General features: G+C 44.1%; 1 protein-coding gene across 1 annotated transcript in view; it reads right to left on the bottom strand.

Moving 5' to 3' along the window:
• The window catches only part of LOC109306674 (sodium channel protein type 5 subunit alpha-like), a 310690-nt gene that overhangs the window by 150348 nt on the left and 136693 nt on the right, over positions 1 to 23649 (bottom strand). The window contains exons 9-12 of the mRNA XM_019530203.1: positions 23252 to 23393; positions 21446 to 21643; positions 13851 to 14033; positions 10334 to 10735 (exon numbers count right to left, since the gene is read on the bottom strand). Of these exons, the coding sequence (XP_019385748.1) occupies positions 10334 to 10735; positions 13851 to 14033; positions 21446 to 21643; positions 23252 to 23393 (925 nt within the window). The remainder of the gene's footprint in view (positions 1 to 10333; positions 10736 to 13850; positions 14034 to 21445; positions 21644 to 23251; positions 23394 to 23649) is intronic.

Below are 23649 nucleotides of genomic sequence, written 5' to 3'. Positions count from 1 at the left end.
TCAGTCTCCGCAAGAGGAGACTGAGGGGGGATCTTGTGGCTGCCTACAACCTTATCAGGGGCCAGCAGCAGGGACTCAGGGAAAGTCTGCTCACCAGGGCCCCCCTTGGGGTCAGCAGGAACAATGGCCACAAGCTGAGGGAGGAGAGGTTTAGGTTAGATATTACTTTACTGTAAGGGTGGCCAGAGCCTGGAATAGGCTTCCCAGAGCGGTGGTGCTCTCACTTCCCTGGAGATCTTCAAGAGGAAACTGGACAGGCACTTGGCTGGGGTCTTATGATCCCCGCCACCCCCCAGTGCTCCTTCCTGCCCATGGCGGGGGGTCGGACTAGGTGATCTGGCTAGGTCCCTTCCCACTCATTGATTCTATGAACTGCGGAGTAAATCTCTTGTGTAGATGCACCCACTGAGACTATGCACTGCCAGGGGTTTCCCCATTAGCCTCCTATGCCCCAGAGCCCCTCTTAAAGGGCACTTTCTCTATCAATAGAAGGGCTCTGGAAGAAAGATACTTTCTTTAGCTTCTACAAGTTGCTTTTCTTGTCTGTATTAGGAGTTCCTAACCCTTTTATTATCTGTTTGCACAGCACCTGAGAGAATGAGGCCAGTGTGGGAACCGTTAGATGACACTATGAATAATGGTGTCCTGCAACTTCAGAGATAAAAATCTCAGCTACCGAAAGACCTGGGAAGAGCAAGGTATTTTAAAATAACACTTCAGACATTGGCTAAAGCTGACCACCAGTCATGCTTTTCCTAAATGTAAATGTATATAAGCGTGCACGCGCGCACACACACACAAACAAACATTAAGACAAGAGAATGTGTGTGGAGTCTCTTGTACCAGAGAAGTTAGATCGGTGCAAAACAGACAACTGGCAAAATCATAAGTACAGCTACAGCAGCAAAAGGAAAAATATTGTAATTAGAACCCATCAAAATATAATCACGTACATATGCACTGAGCAATTAGCAGTCAATCTGTCCCTGATTTATGGAGTAATGGAGTCAGAAGAGGTGTTTTAGATAAATCATCTGGCATTAATTCTACCCTCCAAAAATGAATAACCTCAAGAAACAAAGAAACCAAAACGTTTTATTCACGAAAAAAAATTGACAAAATTACAGTAATTCATTTACACCAGTTCGGAGTACACAATAAAATACATACAAGTGAAATAAAATATTACAAAAGAAAAAGAGACCAAGGAAACAAATTCCAAAGTGAAAAGAAATGTTAAAAAAAAGAGTTCAACACAAATGAACAAATCAGAAGTAACTACTCTTCTAATCTCTTCCATGCAGTGTGAGGCATAAGGAAATCTTCCATTTCAAATCATATAATCTTTCTACCTTTCTAACTCCCCCAGTTTAGCATGGGACAGTATCCATCCCATGGGAATCTTGTACAACCCCATCTAAAAGCGGCTCGACTCATTATTTCATATATTTCATAGACTTCCATAGACATTTGGGCTGGAAGGGACCTGGGAAGATCATCGAGTCCAGCCCCCTGCCCCAGGGGCAGGAAGTCAGCTGGGGTCAGGATTATGAAGAAGGGTGCTGCATCCCTGCTTGCTTGTGCAGAAGGGCTTATAATCAAGAAGCAAACCTTGCTTGCCCTTATTTGAAAAGTATTATTGATCTCAAGGAGCAAGGAAAATATACTTCTTATGGTCCAAAATTTGCACCAAGAAAGCTCAAGGTACAGACCACACTACTTTCCTAACCCAACTGCTTATGAGCCAGGTTTATAAGCAGTGTATAAAATGCAACATGCCATAGGATTGTGATGACATTTTAGGTTGAAAAGGATGAGCAACATGTCCACATAGGGTACGTTAACTCTGGAACTGACTTCTCACTTATTTACGGTAACACATCATTTCTAAACCAAATGGATGGTCAGGTTCCCCTCACAGTTGCTCCAGTCCTGAAGCTGGGCATGACTTTTTATTGAACTAGGCAGTACTTCATTGGCGGGTCTCTATTCCCTGCCAACCTGTTGCAAATGGGAGGTGAGTGGGCACCCCGTTCCTGCACTGCCCAGACAGGCTGTGTCAGGGTCTGAAGGATGCTTGTACTTTGCTCTGAATAGCTCTACAGAAAACAAGAAAGAAGAAAAGTTCTCATCAGTGCAAGCCCTGAAGCATAATGAAGTTATTTAGGGATATTTAAGTTATTCTGGGATGTTCTTTGGAGGGAACATATATGTCTGTTTATTTTAGGACAGAGATAACTAATGGAGGTATGAGGAACTGGCAGCTCAGGCATTCAGAGACGGAACGGTTCCAAGAACCAGGCAACTAGGGCAGTATACATTGCATTATCCTCACACAGGCATAATGGCTCTTGGTACTTATGTTTCAGGAGAAATTAAACAAAAACAACAACCCTTCTTACAGTAATGCAGGAGATCATTTTAAAATCCGGATATGAAACCACAGTGGAATTAAATAAAGATACCTCCAACAGGACAAGGCTATTTCTATTTTGTTAGCTGGTTCACTGGAAATGTTTTTCACTTGCATCAGCTTAATTCTATAGGGACAAATATACCGTTTGGTAATTTACATATAAATGAGGATATGTAACACTGAAAAATCATTTTGTTTGGAGTGCCCACAATTCTGAAGTGTGCCAGGGCTGCTGTGTGAAGATAGGTTTGTATATGGCAATATTTTAAAGGCCACACTTGGAACTGCTACAGCTTTAATTTTCCAAGTCCCATAAAAATCTTTTCAAGCATAAAAAGGGGTGGACAGGCCACCACGCAAACAATGGACCTAATAAAGTGCCAGCACAAATATTGAACAAGATTGGAGGTGACTAGAATAGCACGCAACCTTGCAATAAAGAGTGTTAATTTTGTGGAAACCCTATTGTTCGGATAGATGCACTGTAAGCTAAAGCAGCTTGCAATAGTGGTGTCAAATTTGAATTATTAATTGCAGGTATATCTTCCCTCAGGAGTTGCCTAAGCAAAGTTTGCAAATGAACTGAAACTGGCTACAATGTGAAAGTTGTACATGTGCAGAGGCAGCATTTGAAGGACTAGGAGGCCATTATTTTAGTTTCTGAGCTAGGTCTTGGCTGTGTAACTTATGAGGGGTGATTTTGGAATCGCTTCTTTTGTTAACAAGCACTTTTTCTCTGAAAAGAGAAAGGGCTGGCATTTTGCCTTTTCACCAGTCTTGGAACAAGGTGAAGGGAGAGCGGGGGGAATCTCCTTGCAGCAGTCTCTGGCTCCCAAAAAACCCAAATTCATCAACAAAACAGGTTTTTGATGAGTGAGAACCAAGGCCAAGACTGAAAAAAAAAAAAAGTTAATGAAAATGAAGCTTTTAAATTCTGTTTAGGAAGGTAAATAAGTGACCTTATTTTCAGAAGTGCCCAGCACCTACAGTTCTCAGGGAAAGCAATTGAACAGATTTTGCCATTTCTGTTATTTTAGGGAAATGGATTAAATTTGTTTGTCCACATACCCCTTTACCTGTGAAATATTGCTGCTTGTACCCCCCACACCCAACACAACTCTGCAACGTTCATTCCTTAGGAAAAATATCAGCGCTTAACAACACCGTTACTCAACACATCTGGATCAGTCAGAAGCTCCACTGCCATTATTAATAGCTGGGCACAGACCCCTTGGCAACGTGCCGCGTGCCCCCAGGGATATGCCTACCTCGGTTTGAACAGCACTGTTGTACAGGAAAAGATCTGACCAGTAGGAGGCTCAGGAATTAGCACGTGTGCACATAGGCACCTTGACAGGACCTCTAAAACCCTTTCTTTGGATGCTCCCATCCTTTCTTCGGATGCTCAAATTGGCAATAAGGCACACCGAGGGCTGGATCCACAGCTCACTGATATCAGAAGAAAACTCCTGGGGTTACAATGGGGTTTGGATCAAGCACTAACAGAGTGTTTATTCCCTTTGGGGAAGTGCCACTCCGACAGTCCTATCTGGAAACAGGGACCTCCACTTGAAAGCCGGTCTGGTTTCATCTCTCTCCCTCTGTTCAAAATCCAATTAAGCAGCGACTCTGCTGTTCTCATGAGCCCAGTGTGGATCTGACGGAGAGGCTGACTTCCTAATGCCACTGAAGCTGACCCTCAGCGCATCAGCTACACAATATAAATATCAATGCTCCCACATGCTTGTGCCTAGCTCCAGCCCTGTACCAATTCCACCTGCCAAAATTAATGGTTTGACTGGACAAGAAGAGGCACTGTGAAGGATTATCGCCAGCTGGCTGCAGAAGAGAAGAGGGTGCAACTGTGTAGAGAACTTAACCTCTGTCGTTCCTCTAGCTGGTGAATGGTAGCACCTTGCTATTGCTAAAGGATGCTTATTGCATCTGATATATCAAGCTATCAAAAATAGCAGTTACAGTTCATTAAGTTAATTCAGTTTATTACTAATTACTATCTGGCATATGAGATGTTCTTCTAACCTTTTAAATAACTATCAAACACCAAGACACAACAAAGCAATTGGACACTTAAGTACAACTGATTTTAAGGCAGATGAACTGAAACTTAAGTTTGCAGTCTGACTTAAGTCGTTTATTTAATTTACTATCCGTTTCTATTACAGCCTAAGAACCGGACCTTCAGGCGCCCTAGACCAGCACTCAGAAAACTTGAGAAGTGGGGGAAAAGCGTAACTTTAACCATCTTACACTATCAAGAGTAGCCAGAACCGGAGTGGAGCGAGGATCTGGACAGAAAGCTTCATTCAACATCTGATGTAAATCAAGGGTGTCTCTAATGAAGTCAAGGGAATTATACCATGTAAATAAAACTGGCATGATAACAGGACCAAGCCCCTTTTAATGCACTATCCTATGTACCACGCTATAGACTAGAAATTTCCATGAGAGCTCACAAGAGGGTTGGCTTGGACTTCTTGCATCAAGCTTGCAAGCAATGCCTGGAATTCTATATCTGTTCTTCATTTGTACCTGAGCTACCATTGTTTGACACAGGGCTATCTTTGCCGAGGATGCCTGCAGATCATATTCTTATATTACTTTACGTTGCTCCCTATGTGGTTTTAATAGGCATCCCGACTACATGCTGAAATATAAACCATGAGAATGGCATGCATGGGTGCCCAAGAACTTTGTTTCCCTTGCTTTTGCTTTTCAGGTGTTTTTATGTGGCACGGAAATATGAACAGGTGTGGTGAAGCGTGAAGAGCCTTGTGGCACACAAAAGCAATTGCTTTCAGAGATATGGGGTTCCCTACAGAGGAGAGGGCACTCTTAGCATTAATTATGCTGCACATTTAACTCCATGGTGACTTAGCACCTAATCCTTTGTCAAACAGGCAGAACAGCTTGCGTGAAGGCACAATGCTGTTAGAACAGATGTAGAAATGCACAGGCAGCCAGCACGCTGTCGCTGAACATCAGGCTCACTGACTGAGAAGACCATCATGATAGGCAGGACTAATGGGCCTACACGTGGACCACTCGGATTGTGTGAGCTCTGCACTATTTTGCTCATTGCATTTGGGACGTTAAATGGAGGAAGGAAAAGGGAAAGAAAACTTAGTTTTCCAGTGAAACGGCTTCACAACTCTCAGTGCCAAGTGGCTAGTGGAGCCTGGCACAGAAAACCTGCTTTGGAAATGGCCTTTGTAGCTTATACACTCCTCGAAGCAATATCCCACCGTGGCAGCAGCGTGTCTACAAGCCCAGAGTTCGGAGGCTGTGGATGAAGCTCACAAGCCTGGACACCCAGGTGATCTGATACAGAATTCACTACTGCAGCAGATGAGAAACAGAAGGGCATACGGTGTCCTAAACACAGACCGGTTCTTAACTTAGCCCAAGTCTGAGAGCTGAAATTAGCCCAAGTCACGGAGCTGCCAAATTGTTCCTCAGGGCCTCAGTTACCGGATCTGACCTAAGTGCTAAGGAAGGAAAACTGCAACTGCTGACCGAGGAGGGCAGATGTTCAAAATCTGACAAGTGATTTGAGGTTTTTTAATATTTGGGTGCCCAGCTTGAGAAACCTTTAATGAGTTCTGAGTACCCAATTTCTGGAATTAAGGTCCGTTAAAATGCCTTAGATGGTACACTCAAAACTTGAGGTATCTCAGTCTTGTTATTTTGGAAATCTTGGCTTTGAATATATTCATAATAGCCTCTCAAAGTTTCCTAAAACAAGCCATAGACCTCCTGTCTCAGTGCCAAAACCCAAGTTAGATGTCTTAGCATCAAATCTATTCCACAACAATGAACACAGCAGGAGGACCCAGACACATTCCTATGCAGAGTCCTATGCAGACGGTAGTTGCAAGATATGAATTCGCTGAAACCTAGTGCTGCTGTGAACCCACCATCCCAGAAACTGTGTTGACGTAGGGAAGAGGGTCTTCACATATAGGCTTGCTAACGTAGTGAGGAGGGCATTAAACTACATTCACCGGTGAGAGAAGAAAAAAGCCCAGGGTAAGTAAAGAGCCAGGGGACCTGGATAAAAATGTAGTAAGGGGAAGCAACAGCAGAAGCCTAAAGTAATGTTCTTGGGAGAAGCAGAGGACGATGAGCGCTTATATACCACTGTGAGATGCACAGGGAACAACCAGGAAGAACTGGAGGACCTAGTACAAGCACAGCATAATGATCTCAGTGACATGGTGGGATAATTCACTGACTGGGGAATGGTCACAGATGGGTACAGCTTGCTCATGAACGATAGATGGGAAAAATGGAGGTGTTGCCTTGTATTTAAAAGCAACGCACATGTGTGCAAAGGGGCAGTAGGAAGTGGAAGGAGGCTTGTTGAAAGCCTCTGGGCAGAGGCGAGAGCAGCAGGGAGGATGTCATGGTAGGTGTCTGCTACAGGCCACCAAACCAAGAGGAGGAGGTGAATTAGGCCCTCTTTAAACAACTGATGGGAGCTTCCAAACTGCAGGACTTGGTTCTCATGGGAGACTTTAATTATTGGGACATCTGCTGGGAGGGAAACACAACAGTGCACAAGCAATCTGGCAGATTCTCAGGGTGTGCTTGGGATACATTTTTGATATAGGAGAACACAACAACTAGGCTGGGGTGGGGAGGGAGGTGAGCTCGTTTCAACTTGCTGCTTACAACCAGATTAGGAAGAACCTTCTGGCTGTGAGGGAGGTCAAGGATTGGAACAGGCTACCGAGAGAAGTGAAATCTCCATCCCTGGAGATTTTCAAGAGTGGGCTGGACAGATGCTTGACTGGGATGGTCTAGTCAGGAAAGATAACCTTGTGAGATCCCTTCCACCCTTACTTTCCTACGATCAGTTAACTACCCTCGTACTTCAAGCAGGGATCCTTTCAAGTCAGGAGTTACAGATTAGCTAGACCATAAGCTCGTTAGGGTAGGGAGCCTATTTTTCTTCTGTTCTAATGTGTCCCCTAGCACAACGCTTCAAATCATGCCAACAAATAAGACCAACACAAACAGTACCAGAAGGAGGCTTGCAACTTCTTATTGTTTTTCCAGAGCTGTCAAACTAGAACCTAGCATGAACCACCAGATTCATTTCCAAAGGACTGACAACAATGAAAATAATTTGCAGACAACAAACCAAGGGAAGAACCATTTCATCTCCAAGGACCCAGCACTGGTTGGCTTATGAGCTGTTTGGCATTTGCTCCCCAGTTCACTCTGTGCATAGTCCTTATGGCTCCTTTAAAGAATGAAACTGTAAGGAGAACAGGCTCCCTGCCAATTAGCTTTTATCTCCAGCTCACATTTTCTGGATAGATTAGATACCAAACCTATTTCACAGAAGACACAACATCCTTCCCATCGCATCATCAAATCAACATCTGTTGCTATAGCACCTCGCTGTTATTTCCTAGACAACCACAAATGTGCCAACAGGGCTCTCACTCACGACCCAGTCCAGGTCATTTTTAATATATATATTTTTAAAAGGGCAGAGGCTGGTGAATGAGAAGAAATGCTGGCAGAGCTCAAAGTTTTCCAGACACCTCAGGGCTCAATTCTGTAAAGCCCAAAGACTTGCTGTGAAGACGCAAGAGCTCTCACTAGCTGCTTTTCCCACCAGCAGTTCGGGGAGGAGATGCACACCACAGGGATGATACCAACAGATTAAAAAGAAACGAACCAGCAGCAATCACTGAAGTATGAACATTTTTCTAATTTGGTTCAGATCATTTTCACAAATATACAGATAAATGACCCTTCACAGGCACCATACTCTGTGGCTATTCTGCCTTCAACATGTGTCATACAAAATTAAACCAAGTAAAGTACATTTTAAAAGGTTCTAGGTTGCTGTCCTGGATCAACCTTAATGATAGATAAACACAATTAATTAAAAAATATATAATTTCTACACTGCATTATCTTAGAATCCCCATTATTTGTATGATTAATTATGTCATTGATCTTAATGGTTTATTTTTGTCTTTCATTTTTATCATTGGGAAGCATAATACTTTTCCCCCTTTCCTCCAGATGGTGCATTGTAATTAATGAAATAAATGTCTTGATGCAGTGCAGTGTAACCAAATGTTGCCCTTCAATCCTGAACCAATGGATCTCACTGTGTGTTATGGGGTCTACCTCTTAGAGAGGCAAACCAAAAATCTCTGCAAAGAGTTCAGAACTCATATCTGGATTTTGTGGGACATTCACTGTGCCGTGCCTGCATTCACTGTTAAATGCCTGTACTTCTATCAGGCTCTCACTGGGGTGCATAAAGCATTGTGACCTACCCGCTGCTGGCTGTCAGAGCCAGCTTTCTACCGCATTTACATAAAAGTAAAACTTGACATAACAAAATGTGAAATACAGTAGAGGTGCAAGTACCTACAACAACTAGCATGCCTTTAATGTGGGGAAGAGAAAGCAGAACATGACTACAAGGCTGCACTCCCACCCACCCTGGTGCAATGAACTTGCTCCTCGGCCTCATCTAGAGAAGTGGAGTCAAGTCCCTTCCAAAGCTCACAGGGAGGTGCTTATGGAGCAGTCGCCAACTGAAGGGTCTGTGACTGTGCCAGCCCGCTACATTAGCCATGTATGAGAGGTTTCACCCTGGGCGCATCTACACAAGACATTTACTGTGAAGTTGCCTAATTAGTTCTGCAGTAAACATCTTTCCTATTAGGCTGCAGGAAACTAATAAACCCTGCAGCAGGTTAGCACTTTTGGTGTGCGGCAATGCACGTGTAGACACTAACGGGGCTGGCTGGGGCACAAGGATGCTTCAGTGTGGGGTTGCCTACTAGTTAGCTCCACACTGAAGCAGCCTTATGCCCTGGTCAGCCCCTCTGCAGCATGTTGAACTTGGTTGGAGCAGCTCTAGGCTGGCAGGCATGTCTAAACGTGGCACGGGGAAGCAATAAACTCCAGTGCAATATGTGCTGGAGTTTATTGCTGCGCATTAATATGTGCATGTAGATGCACCCTCTGAAGACTTGTGTGAAGACCTGTCACATGTTATTGCCCAGTTCTAATAATCTGACATGGTCTGCGTGGAGTGGACCTGGTTACTGATGTGGTATTACTCCACCAGCCCCTTCTACCTGGCATTTCCAATGTCAGCTGAGATGTCTTCCAATGGATTCACATTCATAAAAACGCCACCCTTGCTATTTTTATTGCATTTATTTAACTAATGTATTCCTTCCTTAGAGGAAAGCAGATCGTTTTAACTACACTGCTACACCAACAGTGCACCTACAGTGCAAAGCCTATGCCTGTGAGAAGCCAAATCCCAGCTAGCCATCCACTGTTCTCAACTGACATTTATTTAAACTGGATGTGAAAGGCCCTCTGGTAGCTACCTGGGACCTTTCACTCATGCCCTCCCCAGGCAGCTGTGCACTTGACTGAATGTTTGGATACAAAAAAGGCCAGAACCCATTCAAGTTGGAGGGCCTAGGCTGGCATGACATACCCATACAAGATATTTAAAAGTACTGGTTTTGGAGGCTGGGCAACATCAGAGTTTCACAAGGCAGAAGGAACTCACCAGAGAGAAAGTTGCACCTGACAAATGGAGCAGCGGGGAATTTTTGTTTCATTTACAGTCATATTTAGAGTCACACAAGGAAAATCCAAACACAAGAATTAGCCTCCATGCAGCATGCCAAGAATAAATCCCCATAAGGGACTTATGGGTTGCCCCAGAGTCTGCACATGGGGTACAGACAGCACCGAATTTGGCCTTTGGTCTTCATGCTGTCTCTGCCTGGTGGGTTTTGGCAACTGATTGGAGGCTGCACCTTGTTTAAAGATGCTACAGTAACACTGAGGAAAGAACCAGGCACGTGAACCATATGTGAAAAATCGGACCGTACTCACCGTGTCACCCGTCCCAGGTTTTTCCATAACAACTGAAGGCAGCAGTAACCCCGTTGGAGAGGCTGGGTCTGGGTTATGTGCCCCGGTGCCTCCTTCCACCAAGGAAACCACGCCGTTGCAGTCCACCGAGCTGTTTCTCTTGCCAGTGTGTGTGTAGCTGGGTGTAGCCGGGTAAGACATGTGGCTTGCTTGACTCTGCATGCTTGGGCATCTCCCCAGCCTAGGAACTAAGAATGAGCCACGGTGGCTTTCGGTTTCCCCAGCAGTACTGATCTCGTCGTCGGCAAAATCTGTTTCAGAGCCGGTGTCTCTGCCTCGGAGTCGGAAACTGAATACGCTTCCATGGCTGGCTTTGCGCTTCAGCAAATTTGTACTGGGACCATAACTAATGCCAAGGAGAGTCTGGAAACCCCCAGAAGGGAAAAAGGGGAAAGAGAAGTAATATTTTGCAACACATTTTTGGGAGTGAGGAAGGTTTTGTGTTTCTCCAGCTATACTGGGAGACTAGCAAGTGCTGTTTTAAACCAAGTGGCTCAGAGAAAGATTTGATTTAGATCTGTTAACCTGAGCAGCATTTAGAATTTGAATAATTGTTCCTACCCACGTGGTATTTTTTTAATACATCGCAGTTAAAGACATACTGCAACACAAAGGGTGAAGGCTGTGTACACCTAGCAAAAGGATACTTCCTTTGCTCCCACTCCTTCCTCATCTGATAAGCATGACAAGATGTGGGAAAGTAGTATGAGAAGCAGAAGACTGGGGCAGTTTGGGGAGGCCAACCCCAGTTTATAGTGCAATCAAACATCTTCACAGAGGGCTAGGGAATGAACTCTGGAGTGGGATGTCAAGAGATAAAGGAGAAAGGTAGGAGAAGAAATTACAGGGCAAATGTAGAGAAGAAAAGGAAGGAAGAAGAAGGAAAAGAAGAAGAAGAAGAAGAGGCGGGCTTAAAAAAAAAGCAGAATAAAGAAAAATGACTTGATACCTTGTGGATTAAATACCCTGATGTAAGTGTATTGTTGGCATTTGCAATGGGCTCGTCACCAAATACATGATGGTATCCTTGACAGCCATAGGTGGATCCAGGATTTACTAAAGGGGGCCATGGTGACAAGGTGCAGCTGGAGCACCTGGGCCAGTGGGGGACACCAAATAGCTGAACAGGGAACAGAAAGGAGAGGGACCCACTTGCCACAGTTGCTGTCCACGGCTTACCTGGGAGCAGGGGGAGCCCCAGATCTGGTCCTTCCCTACTTCAGCTGGGGAGCTGAGTTCAAACAGGGTAACAGCACACAGATTCCTCCTTCCAGTGCCTGCACCCAGCCCAACACCCCCCATCCACAGCCCCCTCCCTTATGTCCCTCGCTGCCTGAGAGTAGGTGCTGGGGAAAAGGAACATGCATGCCACTGCTACTGTCCCCAGCCAAGCCCAGCACCCCACACAGCCAGTCCCCACAGACCCTGGCTGGCACAGAGCAGGAGCAGCTCTGGAGCACTCCCTGTGTCTGTCAGCAGGGGACAATGGCAGCAGTGACGGGGGGTGTTCCTCCTCCCAGTGCCAGCTCCTGGCCAGCAAGTGACATGGCAGTGGTGGCAGGGAGCAGACGCAGGGTGAAGAACCTTGTGTCACCACATCCCACATCTGGAGTGGGGCAGGAGTGGCTCTGGGGATCCCCATACACCTGGGTCGGGGGGCAGCACCACTGGCAGCAGAAGTGGGGTTTGATCCCCCCTGGATTCACTCCTATTAACAGCGACATAGGATTGGTGAAGATGATACCATAACATTAGCTACCAAGAATAGAAAGATGAGAGAGCATCAGCTGTGGTGAAGCCCAATCTTAAATGTTAAAAAAAAAAAGAACCCGCCTCCCCCCAAACCTGAAAAGAGACACTGACTTACTGAAATAAATTTAGTAAAATATGTAAAGATTTAAAGTCTTTCCCTTCTCTGCTGTCAGTAAAAGGAGATTAAATGGAGGAAGGGTATTTGAGTGGACATTAGGATTTCTTTTTCTCCATTTGTCAGCTTTAGCAGAGCATTTTATGATCCAAATGCTCACCGATAGGGATCAAAACTTTTCTGGATCACTCCCCAGTCAGACTATGATTTCACTTCCCCTAAACACAGCATTAAATTGAGTGCTACCTGATTTATGCCAGTGCAATTAAGATGCTGTAGTACTAATAAGTGCATTACATAGGGTGACACCTCATTTTGACTGCTACCGATTGCTAACTGGTCAAAATTCCATTTCTGGGTTTCCATAATACAGTCACTGAATCTGATTCCTTATGGCAATGTGCTTACAGCAGCTCAGATATCATCTGTATGGTGATGACTCAGCCTTGATCCCTCCAACCATGCTAGGCATAGCCTTACAAAGAAGATTTACTATAAGCCTTGAAATGTTTCTTCTATGTTTCTCATGCATATAACATCCAGGGGCAAGAAAAGAAATCAAGAACTATTAATCTAAGAAATACACTGATAAATATGCAGCTCTGATTCAAGTTCATTCTGGAACCTGGAATCTTGAAACTCATTCAAAATGAAATAAAAGAGCAATTCTTCTATCATGAACAATGGCACACTTAGAAAAGAAACCCACTCACTTAATTAAACAACAACAAAACCTTTGGGATAATGAAAACTGGGTGGCATTTTTAGAAGACTGGCTCTATGTAAATTTTGAAATCTAGGAAGCCATTAATTTGTCACATCTACTTACATCACTTACATGTCTTCTCTGCACTTTTTATGGTTGCCAAATGTTCCTAAATTTACTGACAATAAAGCATTAAAAGACTGACATCATTATATGGCCTTTCACCACTAACTAATTAGTACTTTAAACTCTGCCCCTGTAAAGCATAGACAGTGCTAATATATGAAGCTGCTTATCATCAGTTGATGTTGCATTAGTTGCAGATTGATATTCACATCTCTCAGTAACATTTATATTTTTTGGAACAATACTCTTACCCCAGTTCTGTTTTTTTTTTTTCCCTACAAGACAAAGTGAAAACAGTGCCAGAAAGTTTTTATTAGGTGACTAATGAAAGAATAGAAAAGGGCAATCTTTAAGGTTTTTCTTTGTATCTCAGGAAAAAAAAATAAAACAAATGCAACTTCTTTTATTAGCTTTGCAGGTTACTTCTAAGAATATTACTAGCTCTGCTAAAGGCATGAATAATAGAGGTGAATTCATATTTTTTGACTGGTTTTTTTTCCACTGGAAAGGGAAATTCTGTATTTTTTTTAAAAAATCCCTTAAAAACAGTTGGCAAAATACTTTGGAGGAGATTTTTTATAGATTCTCAAATTAAAGAGTTGATAAGTTTCTCCGTACCAGTTTAACATAGAACTTGCATGATCCAGGAATGATGGCCAGTGTTTAATCCTTGGTTTTTGCTGTAAAGTTTAATTACAGTACTCCCATTCAGAACCCAGATTGTCCATCAAAGCACAAAATGAAATAAATCACCACTGACATTTCCGATCATGGCTTACCATTCTTCTCTGATGGCCATCGTACTCAGGTTTGGGAACCTTTTGGTCTTCTCCACAATCTTCTGCCCCCGTTGACTTCTTTTTCTTTCTCCTATTTCTTCTTTCTTTGGCATTTTTAGATGCTAAAGGTGACATTTCCAATGAGCTAAGTGACAAGGAGTCGATTCCCTTAGCAGCCAGCGCCTGCAATAATGGAGAGAGCAGAGACCATTTGTGAGGACAGAAATCAAGCAAGCTGTAATGATCTGTTCCAGAATTGTTCCTTATTGATACGTTTCATTTTATATGGCAGTTAAAATATTTAAGGTGGCACTGGGTCACAATATTTAACTTTAAAACCACTCTACTTGGTTGGAACTTGTTTAATAAAAAACTATTAGCTTCCCTATTTCAGTGCTGGAAATTTTCTGTTTTCCTTGCCCAGTAACAGGCTCACCAGCAGGTAATTCAGGATAATGAGCTGCTAGGTCTAAGTGTGGGAGTGCTCATGTGTAAGCCATGTCTTCATCCAGGCAGTCTACTCCTTACTTAGGCTTTGGCAGAGGCAATACAGAAGAACAGTGTTTACTCAAGATCTAGATCTATTAGCATTCAACAGTTAGTGCAGTTGAATGAATGGACAATATGATGTACACACCTGGAGGTGCATGCACACATACACCATGTCACCTGTATACCTGCCAACCAAAATCAGCCAAGGTAGTAGCATTTTAAGCCTATCAAGCCCTTAGCCATACTCCCGCAATCAAGGCTGAATGGGGGGAAGTGCCTACCATAGAGGGACCTCTTTAGCCTTTGCAGGCATATACTCGCAACACCCAGTAATTCAGCTGGCACATTTTAGAAGCACAATCTTATCCCCAGCAGTGGTAGAGCTAACTCTGATTAGGGATCAGAGGCGATGAATACATACCCTGGGCACGAAAGGAGATAAGATGAACTGTACCATGCCATGTGCCTCAGCACCATGTGCTCTACACCAGCTACTTCACAGAACCACTGTGCAAAAGTATGGCAACAAAAGAGCTGCTGGAAGCCCCAGCAGAAGCCAAATCTGCAAGCCTGGCAACATTACGCGATGGTCTTGAAAAGCAAGGGGCTAGCCAGGAAAGAAGAAATCAACACCTTGGAAAAGATTCTGCCACCCAATGTTAACATGGGTGAAAACAGCCAAGCATTTGCAGCAGTGTAAAACTGGGAGATGTGCCACTCCATAAAGGTGGATAGAGATTTGAAAAGAAACAGTCCATCTTCAGGATGCCAGTCTATTAGAAGGGGCTACTTCCATTTAATGTCTGCCTTTTACTCTTTTCTCAGCCAGAGCAGAGAAGGGGCTAATATAACAAATGACAAAATCCTACAGGTTCTCAAGCACAGAACAAACGCACGAATCCTCCTCATTATTGTCTGCAAGACACCAGCATCCAACAAACAGCCAGCTCTGAGAAACTGAATATTCCCTCCTCCCACAGGCATCAGTTCAAGTAATGCAGGGAAAGTGCAGCTACTTAAGAGTCATAAAAGGAATCAATCATGTATTTCAAAGAGTGCGGGCAGCTCCCTTTATCCTCCATCAAATGGAGAGTTCAGCACAGCAGCAAAACTTAATTCCCCTGAGATATATCTGCCATGAACAAACTGCTTACAGAGGAGAAGGAGATTTCATACTCTGGTCTGGGCCATTATTCTAATAGACCATTGGGTTTTTGCATCAGTTGATTTTATTGCTATGCTGAGGTACTTTTCAAAGTCTGCTGGTGTTCAGTTTGGGCTTAGGACTGTGTTAAACCAATTATACAAGCTGACAGAAAGACTCCAAGCAGGCCTATCAATTCTAACTGTGTTCTCTTTTTATTATCTAGCATAGTCATGGGTTTGAAGTGTTTCAGTTTTCCTTTGTGCTTGCCATCGTATTTTTGTTATCTAGAAAAGAGTATAGACAGTACTATAAAGGTTATCTGACACTTCCTATTATACAATGCTATTTTCATTCCCCTATAGCTTTGCCTAACTGTTAACTATTTGGGCTGAAACTTTCCATCCTGGGTATCTTTTTCAAGCTGAAGTATTAGAAAATTTCATCTGAAATCATTTGAGAATGAGGCTGGGGAAACATTACATTGTTTTGCTCATGTTAAAAAAGTTGGCAACTTTTTCTTTATAAAGATCTGGCACTCCCATTCTTTGGAGCAGGGACTGAAATCTGCCCAGGGAGAATGGTCTGAGGGGTTTTTTTTTTTTAGGGTTTTTTTTTGTTTGGTTATTCATTTATTTTTTTTGCTATTTCCATTAAAATCAACCAAACTTTGGTCAAGCCACAAGCCTTTGAAAACATCACAGCTTGCACATGCTCTTTAGAGACTTCCGAGAGCTTGGCAGTTTAAATCCTCATGGATGACATCCGTACTACACCTGCTCACAGCCAAAGCAGAGCAGGCCTTTCCCTGTAATTGTAGCTCTGAGTTGGTGTGCGCTAGAGCCAGGATCAGGGAACCTGTCTCTCCTGCGCCTTCAATGACTTCCTTGCCAGGCTTAACAATATGGAAGAGGAAATAGCCAGATTTGAAAGGGATTAAAAAAAGACAGGGATTGGAAAGCGTGCAGTACAATAAAGAACCTGGGATGGGGAAGAGTAGGACTTAGGGGTGAATGAAGGGTGCAACAGGGAACCCGAGCCCTGTTACTAATGAAGGAAAGAAAGATCAAGGAAAAGGGAGAGGCTAGACTTGGTAGCTAGACTTTTGCTGCCCAGAAGGGCAGAGCACTTGGTTGCATAAAGTGTGCTCGTGAGCAGAGAAGGGCAGAGCTGCCCAGACCAGGAAGGGAAAGGTTGCTCTCTCTGGACAGATCCTGCTACACAGAGACAATGAATACACCCTAAAGACAGGGTTGCCAACCCAAGATATTTTTCCTTTACCAACAATCTATTTTTTCCTGACAACCAAATTTGTAAGTTTTTACTGACATATGCAAATGCAGCCCTTCTGCCTCACCCTTAGAAGGCAGTAACAAGGGCTGGCTTCAAATTTAGGGGTTTAGCACCAACTGTCTAAGCCCCTGCCCAGAATAACGTTTTACTTGACTGGAGCAATCACTCTACACCAGGCTGCCCCAACCCCAGGGGTTCCCCACTCACCCCATACCCTGCTGCCCCATGATTATGCCCTGCACTGTGTTGTCCACCCCTTCCCCAGCCCCCCCCCCTACAACCAAACGCCTGCTGGCCTCACTCACCCCATCCCTGAATGGACCCCCATCTTCTGCCTCTACCCCTTCCAGCTCTGCAGCTCCACCCAGGCTCCACTACCCCTCTCCCTGTCTCAACTGGTGGCTCAGTGCCATGCTCAGTGTCCAGGTGAGCAGCCACTACAGGCAGTGGATAGCTCGCACGCAGTGGCAGGGGAAACGGAGGGGACTGTGGAGACTCCCAAGGGTCACAAAGCCCTGACAGAGCTCTCTGAGCTATGCTCCCACTCAGAAACAAGGCGGTGCTGCGCCGCTCTCTTTATCAACACTTGCATCCAGGCTCAATCAAACTCTTGGCTTCTTAGGTTTTTGCTTTGTTTTTACAGACAGCTCAATTTTGATTGATTGATTTTAGCAGACTTTACTGAAGGGCATTTTTAGCCTTGCTTTTTTACGGACTGTCTATAAATTTACAGACAGCCTGAAGGGCTAGACTTGGCTGTTACCAGCAAGTGAGGGGATGGCACCTCTGTGAACCAGAGTGTTTTCATGTGAGGTTTGTTCACCTTTTTCTTTTGTTTCTTCCTTTTGGGCAAGGCATGGTCCCGGACTTCGAAGCCTGGCTGCAAGGCTTGGGACAGCTTGTTGGGGGAGTAGTGAGGCTGCTGAAGGCTCAGGGAAGGAGTGCAATCCCTGATCCTTTTTGTGGGCTGCTGAAGACCCACCAAGGGCTGCAAGCCCCATTAAAAGTAATTAGTGGATAGGGAGGAAGTGGGATCATTCTGGATAAACTTAGAGGGGAGGCTAAAAAAATGATCCTAGCCAGGCAGGTGCCAAAACCTCTGTATGCTACATCAACCTATACTCCCTGGACTGGTTGAAGGCTACCAGTGTAGAGGAGCCCCTTGAGGCCCTGCTGGACTCGCACAAAGCTTCTTAAGACCTTGATGGACTGAATTGTACAGATTTTGGAGCGAGCTGGGTAAGCAGATAAGCCTGAGTGTCTGGCTTAATTAATAGATTTGAGAAACCAACCAGTAGCTGCCTGGACTGGTTTATCTCGTGGCTGGACTAGATGCAAGATAGCGTAGTGATGAGCATGGTGGGGAGAGGCACCTGAGTGTCAGCCTGGCATAACTAAGGGCTGAATCCTAAATTGTAAGGCTATAAGAACAAGAGCGACACACGAGTCCAGGGAGGACACAAAGTGGGAAAGCAGGCTGAGACTGACCGTTGAAGGGTATCAAACTCTGGGGTGTAACACCAAACCTGCTACAGAAGGGATGGACAGAGGAGATTAGGGGGAATGGGCTGAAAAGTCCTTGCCAACTACTGTACACCTCTCTAGAGAGTCTGGAAGGGAACCAAAGATCCCCGAGCTGCACTCAGCCTCCGCCATTCACAACGATCTTGATGATCGTTGTGGACTCGATCGGGCTGGACTCGATGATCTCCCGAGGTCCCTTCCAGCCCTGATGTCTATGAAAAGTCTATGTCTATGTCTATGAAATCTGTAAATCCTTATGGGCGAATTGTCTCATTCCCCCCTAAAGCTGATCCATGCAGAAGATGCAAGTGTCTGCTGCTGTCAGTGATTTCATTTTCCCATGTCACAGAGACCAGTGCAATGGATCTACAGCCTCCCACCCAGATGACAAATCCTAGTAACACTGGTGGGACACCAGCGGGAAACAGGTGTTTTTCTGGTGTGCTCTTTTTTGCAAACCTGGGAAATTATACACGGACAACAACTGTTTTAATAGACCATGATTAAAGCTTCAAAAAGTTAGGTAAGGGCAGCAGCAAGGTTACTTGGGCAACTGTAATTTACTGCCCCCGTGCATTTTTGCACAAGGATGTGTTATTTTCCCACTTGAGCACTGCCTCTTTCGCTGCACAAGGGGGACCAGCCTGTGGATACAGCAGGTTTGTATGATGAGAGTGTTGCCTGTAGGAAACCTATAGGTCTCATGGATTGCAGAGGTGAGAGCTGTGTAAAGTGTGATGTCAGGGGAACAGTGGCCTGTTCAACCCCAGACCTCCCACAAAGTCCTAAGTCAGTGTTACTTTACTGCCAGCCCCCTTGCTGGATCTGGCCCAAAGAGCTGTGTTGGCCAGGCCAGGAAGCTCCTCATGGGTTCAGAAATTTGGTGGCAGGGAAGCGGTCCCAGAGCCACAGCAACTAATGTTCCCACCACTGCCAAATGTCTGGTCCTTGTGGGGAGCGCTATGGTCTGGATGACATGGGTCCAGTGCACCAGATCATGCCAGTTTGCTGTCGCTCTGTGGCCAGATCCGTCATTTGGGGTTGGGCTGGTATGCAGCATCATACCGGAGCACCTACGGACTGACCCTGTGAGCCGACCCCTTGCAGGATTTGGACCAGAGACTGGTCTTGTGCCACTCATCAGGCCAGTGGGGCTGGAGAGGTTGAGCACCACGGTTCTAGGTAATGACACACAAACCACTGCAGCTGAACTGCTCAGCGCCAGTGACCAACTGGGTGCTCCTCATTTACTCTGTCGAGCATCCAATTTGCTGAGTACTTTCAGCTGCAAACGAAGGCAGGGAAAGCTGGGCTTTGAATGTATGAAGTGTTACAATGGTAAGTACTCTGAAAAGCCAGGTCCTAAGTATCTCCAAGCTGAGTATCCAAAATGAACACATATGGTTGCCCATTATATTTCTGTGCCTCTCTTTTCTTTCTGTAAAATGGCAGTAATAACACCTGCTCATCTCACAGCAGATATTAGAGAAGAAATTAATACTACTTGTGAAGCCCTCGGAGTTGGTAGCAATGAACTCTATTGAAAAGTTTGTGACAAAATATCTTCTGGGACCACACAATAAGCAACAAGAAGCCAAAGAGCTGATCTTTAACTGTGCACTGAATGAGGCAGGACTGAAAATAGGAGGAGATCAGTCTGTACCATAATGCAGACTAATAAGGAGGCTGAATTAGATTGCAGCCTCACCTTTGGCATCTCCTGACATTAAATATTTGTTTTTCAACCTTAATAATGTTTCTTTAATATATTTGTGTCTGCACTACACACACATATGCATGCTTGCATATATATCCAGGCCTGTTTGGTTTGTCAAAGTTATGAGGTATTAAAAATAGAGTATTAAAATGTGAAGTGTTGAGTAAACATAATAAAAGACAGTGCTACCAGCCCTACATCTTATCAGGGAAAACTCTATTCAAGTCAGTTGTGCTAAGATGGGTGTAAGACAGAACCTGGTCCATATTCCTATGGGGATAATTCACATCGTTCAGGGCACCTGAATGAGAACTAAGTGCCACCTATCTTTTATATAAGTCCTTAAGATGAAGGTTAAGAAGGACTTAGATGTGCCCAGGCCTTTGCTAATTCACTGCACAGGGATGAAAAGCTTTAGTGTGCAAATAAAAAAAAATTATATTTATTTCCAATAATATCAGTGGGTTTTGAACTAGGCCTCTAAAACCTTTGTACCAAAAAAGAAACACTCCCACAAAAAACAACCATTAAGTATGTGAGATCAAATTGCATATAAGGTTTCTGGCAGAAGTTTGTTTTCTCTGAATTGCTGTGCTAGGAATGCAGATCTACATTACTTCTGCTTAATATTCTTATAGTCCTTTTATTCACAGGAACTAAAACGTTCCCCCTGACTCTGGCATGTTGTATTCTACCCCACCGAAGCCAAAGGCAAATGAAATCAGTGCTGTTAGAGCTCTAGTGTCATAACCATGGATTGGTTTCTCTGCACAACTCCATCTTATAGCGATATGTTAAACCTGGTTCTGTTTTATGCAGGGCTTCACCTCAAGTTGTGCCCGTTTAACTGTCTATACTATGGGATTTTACCTGGAGGGGTGCAAAATTGCAAAGTTTACATATTGTCTCATTTGTCAAACAACAGGCAGTTAATGCTAGTTGAAGCTGTAAGATTAATAAAGCAAAGAAGAAAAGAGTGTTAATTCACACGGTCAAAGAAAAGGGCTGCTACTTCAAGCCAGGTCTTCACACAGGTTTGGTACTTGGGTAATTTCTTTAGTTGGGGGGGAGGCATGCATTTTTTTACCGTAACACTTGTATCAGTACACACCTCAATATGGATACAATTATACCAGTATAAAAGTTTATACATTATGTAGTATACCCATCTAATTATGCCCACATGTTCTGCTTTAACAACAGTGACATAGCCAAAGCAGTATAACATTATTGCGTTAGCAAGACCCTTGTTGGCAAAGCCATTCCTTTTTTCCAAGATCAACTCTAAAGAAGACTACAGAGAGCTTCTGCTTCTAACAGAGGCCTTATTTCACCGGCCAGGCATGTTTAGAATAAAGAAAATGGCACTCCTGGTGCGCTACATGATCAAGTTCTCTCAGACCAAGCACATAATGGTTCACAGACCTCTTGCTCTTTCTTTAGCATTTCCATGGCTTCCCGAAACTTCCTTTCCTTTTCCTCTGTTTCAGCAATAGTAGCTTGGTTCTGCTCTTCATAAGCCATGGCTACTACAGCCAGGATCAAGTTGACCAGATAAAATGAGCCCAGGAAGATGACCAGCATAAAAAAGAGCATGTAGATCTTCCCAGCAGATCTCAGGGTCTGTAAGCACAAAAGTAAACAGTCTGACACATACTGAAGAACTGTAAGTCTATAAAATGCTTTAAAAGATTTACATAAAAATGTTATTGAATTAGATATTTGTTGACAGCTTGAATAGGATCCAGCCTGCTATAAAAACAAGCCCATTAAAAGAAGTCAGACTTTCACCAAGAAACAGGTAACATTTAATCAAACCAGCTTTATGTCACATAGCAAGATGCATTCTTAAAATGAAAATCCACCCTTATCTTCATAAATATTATATCCAAGTTTGCCTGGTATCAGATAAACTTGTAATCGATTGCAGTGCAAGCTTCCTTTACTCATGTCAACATACTGTGGTCCTGCCACCTCGCTATAAATAATATCAAGTTCTGGGGGGGAGCTGGTAAAAGAGATGATTGCCCAAACTCTCTATTGGCTGTCTAAATTCAGCCTTCTCAATTTGTATGTGCAGCCCTGCACCCATGAAGTGAATGACATGCTATTTAATTCCAAAACGGTGTTCATTTTTTCTGAAAGAAAAATAAATTGGGTACATGGCAGTACAAGGAATCTAAGTCCTGGATATATTCAGAAAGCCTGTACAGGCTGGTCTCAGGGGGTACACCTTTCCTTATGTCCTTGCCAACTTACTTCGGTCCTGACCTGAAGAAAGAAATCTTCAGTGGGAGGCAAACCCATGTGGACATCCAACCATAAGCATGCAACTCAGTGCCTATTCAGTGCTTATTTTTTGCATGCAATGCCAAAAAAAAGCAGGCAGTGCATGTGGCAGCGGCGTGCGCCACCCAAAAGCAGAGCCTAGCTGGCTGGAAATCACACTCAGGCTGCTGGCCAGGCTTCCTGCCATGGCTGCAACCCAGGGAGGCCCCCAGGACTCCAGGTAAGGCTGTTGGGGCCAGCAACCGTGCTGGTCCCAGCCTCCCCTACCCCACACAAGGTAACCTGCCATGTGCCAGAGGACGTGTGGCACGGGTGTTCCCTGGAGACAACTAGCAGTGGCACAAGGTGTGATTTCATGGTCTGCACTTATCTGGATGCACCCACTATTGCTATGCATGAAAACTGCAAACAAATTTGTCAGCACTATGCCCATAGAGACCAGGCTTCTGGAATGAAACATCTGATTTGGGCAGAATGCTTCTCACTACATGGATGCAACCAGTCCCCACATCCATTTACAGCTTGTTCATTGCTATGACTGGCAAGAAATATGCAAAGTGCAGCAATGACTTTTGTAATAATATGGAAATCATTTCACTTTGAGCTAGACTGGAAACACTGCTTCAGTTTACACTGGCCGGTGAACAACCAGAGAGGGTGACATTTTTCAGAAATAACTGACCTTATTCAGATTCAAGCATGTCAATTAATGAAAGACTTTTTTGCCCACCATCAATCTCCTCCTGAGACATTCAGTAGGAGAACGGGCATAATCCACTATTTAGAAGGAATTTCATTGAAGCAATTGATGGCTCCTGACCAGAATCCACAGAAGGGAGTCATTCATTCTCTATCTGAAGACCAACAACTTGTATTTCTTTAACTCTGACCATCAAGCTGGATGACTGGTTTATTTCACATTTTAACAAGCAAATCGGATACCTGTTGATAGAGACGCTCCCAGTAATCCTGTGTCATCAGGCGGAAGAGAGAGAGAAATGCCCAGCCAAAAGTATCAAAGCTTGTGTAGCCATGATCAGGATTTTCACCAGCCTTGTAGCAGCCATAGCCTTGTGGACACGTGCTGCAAATAACAATAGAAAATAATTGTACATTAGAGGAGTTGGAGAAAACTGCTTTCCCTGGAAATCCACGTATCGTCGCCTTTTGGATTGGAAGTGCCAAAGCCCAAAGGAAAATTGGTCCAGTTGTGTGAAAGCACAGAATGGTTACAGATACACTTAAGGGTGAACATCTACATCACACTAAGAAAATCCACCCTATCTACTTCTTCCTTAATGCCAAACTTCCTTACAATATTATCTTCCTTTACATGATAA

Source organism: Crocodylus porosus, unplaced genomic scaffold, assembly GCF_001723895.1.
Source record: "Crocodylus porosus isolate Cpor-Errol unplaced genomic scaffold, CroPor_comp1, whole genome shotgun sequence".
NCBI classification, from domain to species: domain Eukaryota; kingdom Metazoa; phylum Chordata; order Crocodylia; family Crocodylidae; genus Crocodylus; species Crocodylus porosus.
The sequence above is the reverse complement of the archived record's forward strand: the minus strand, read 5'-3'. Positions and strand labels throughout refer to the sequence as shown.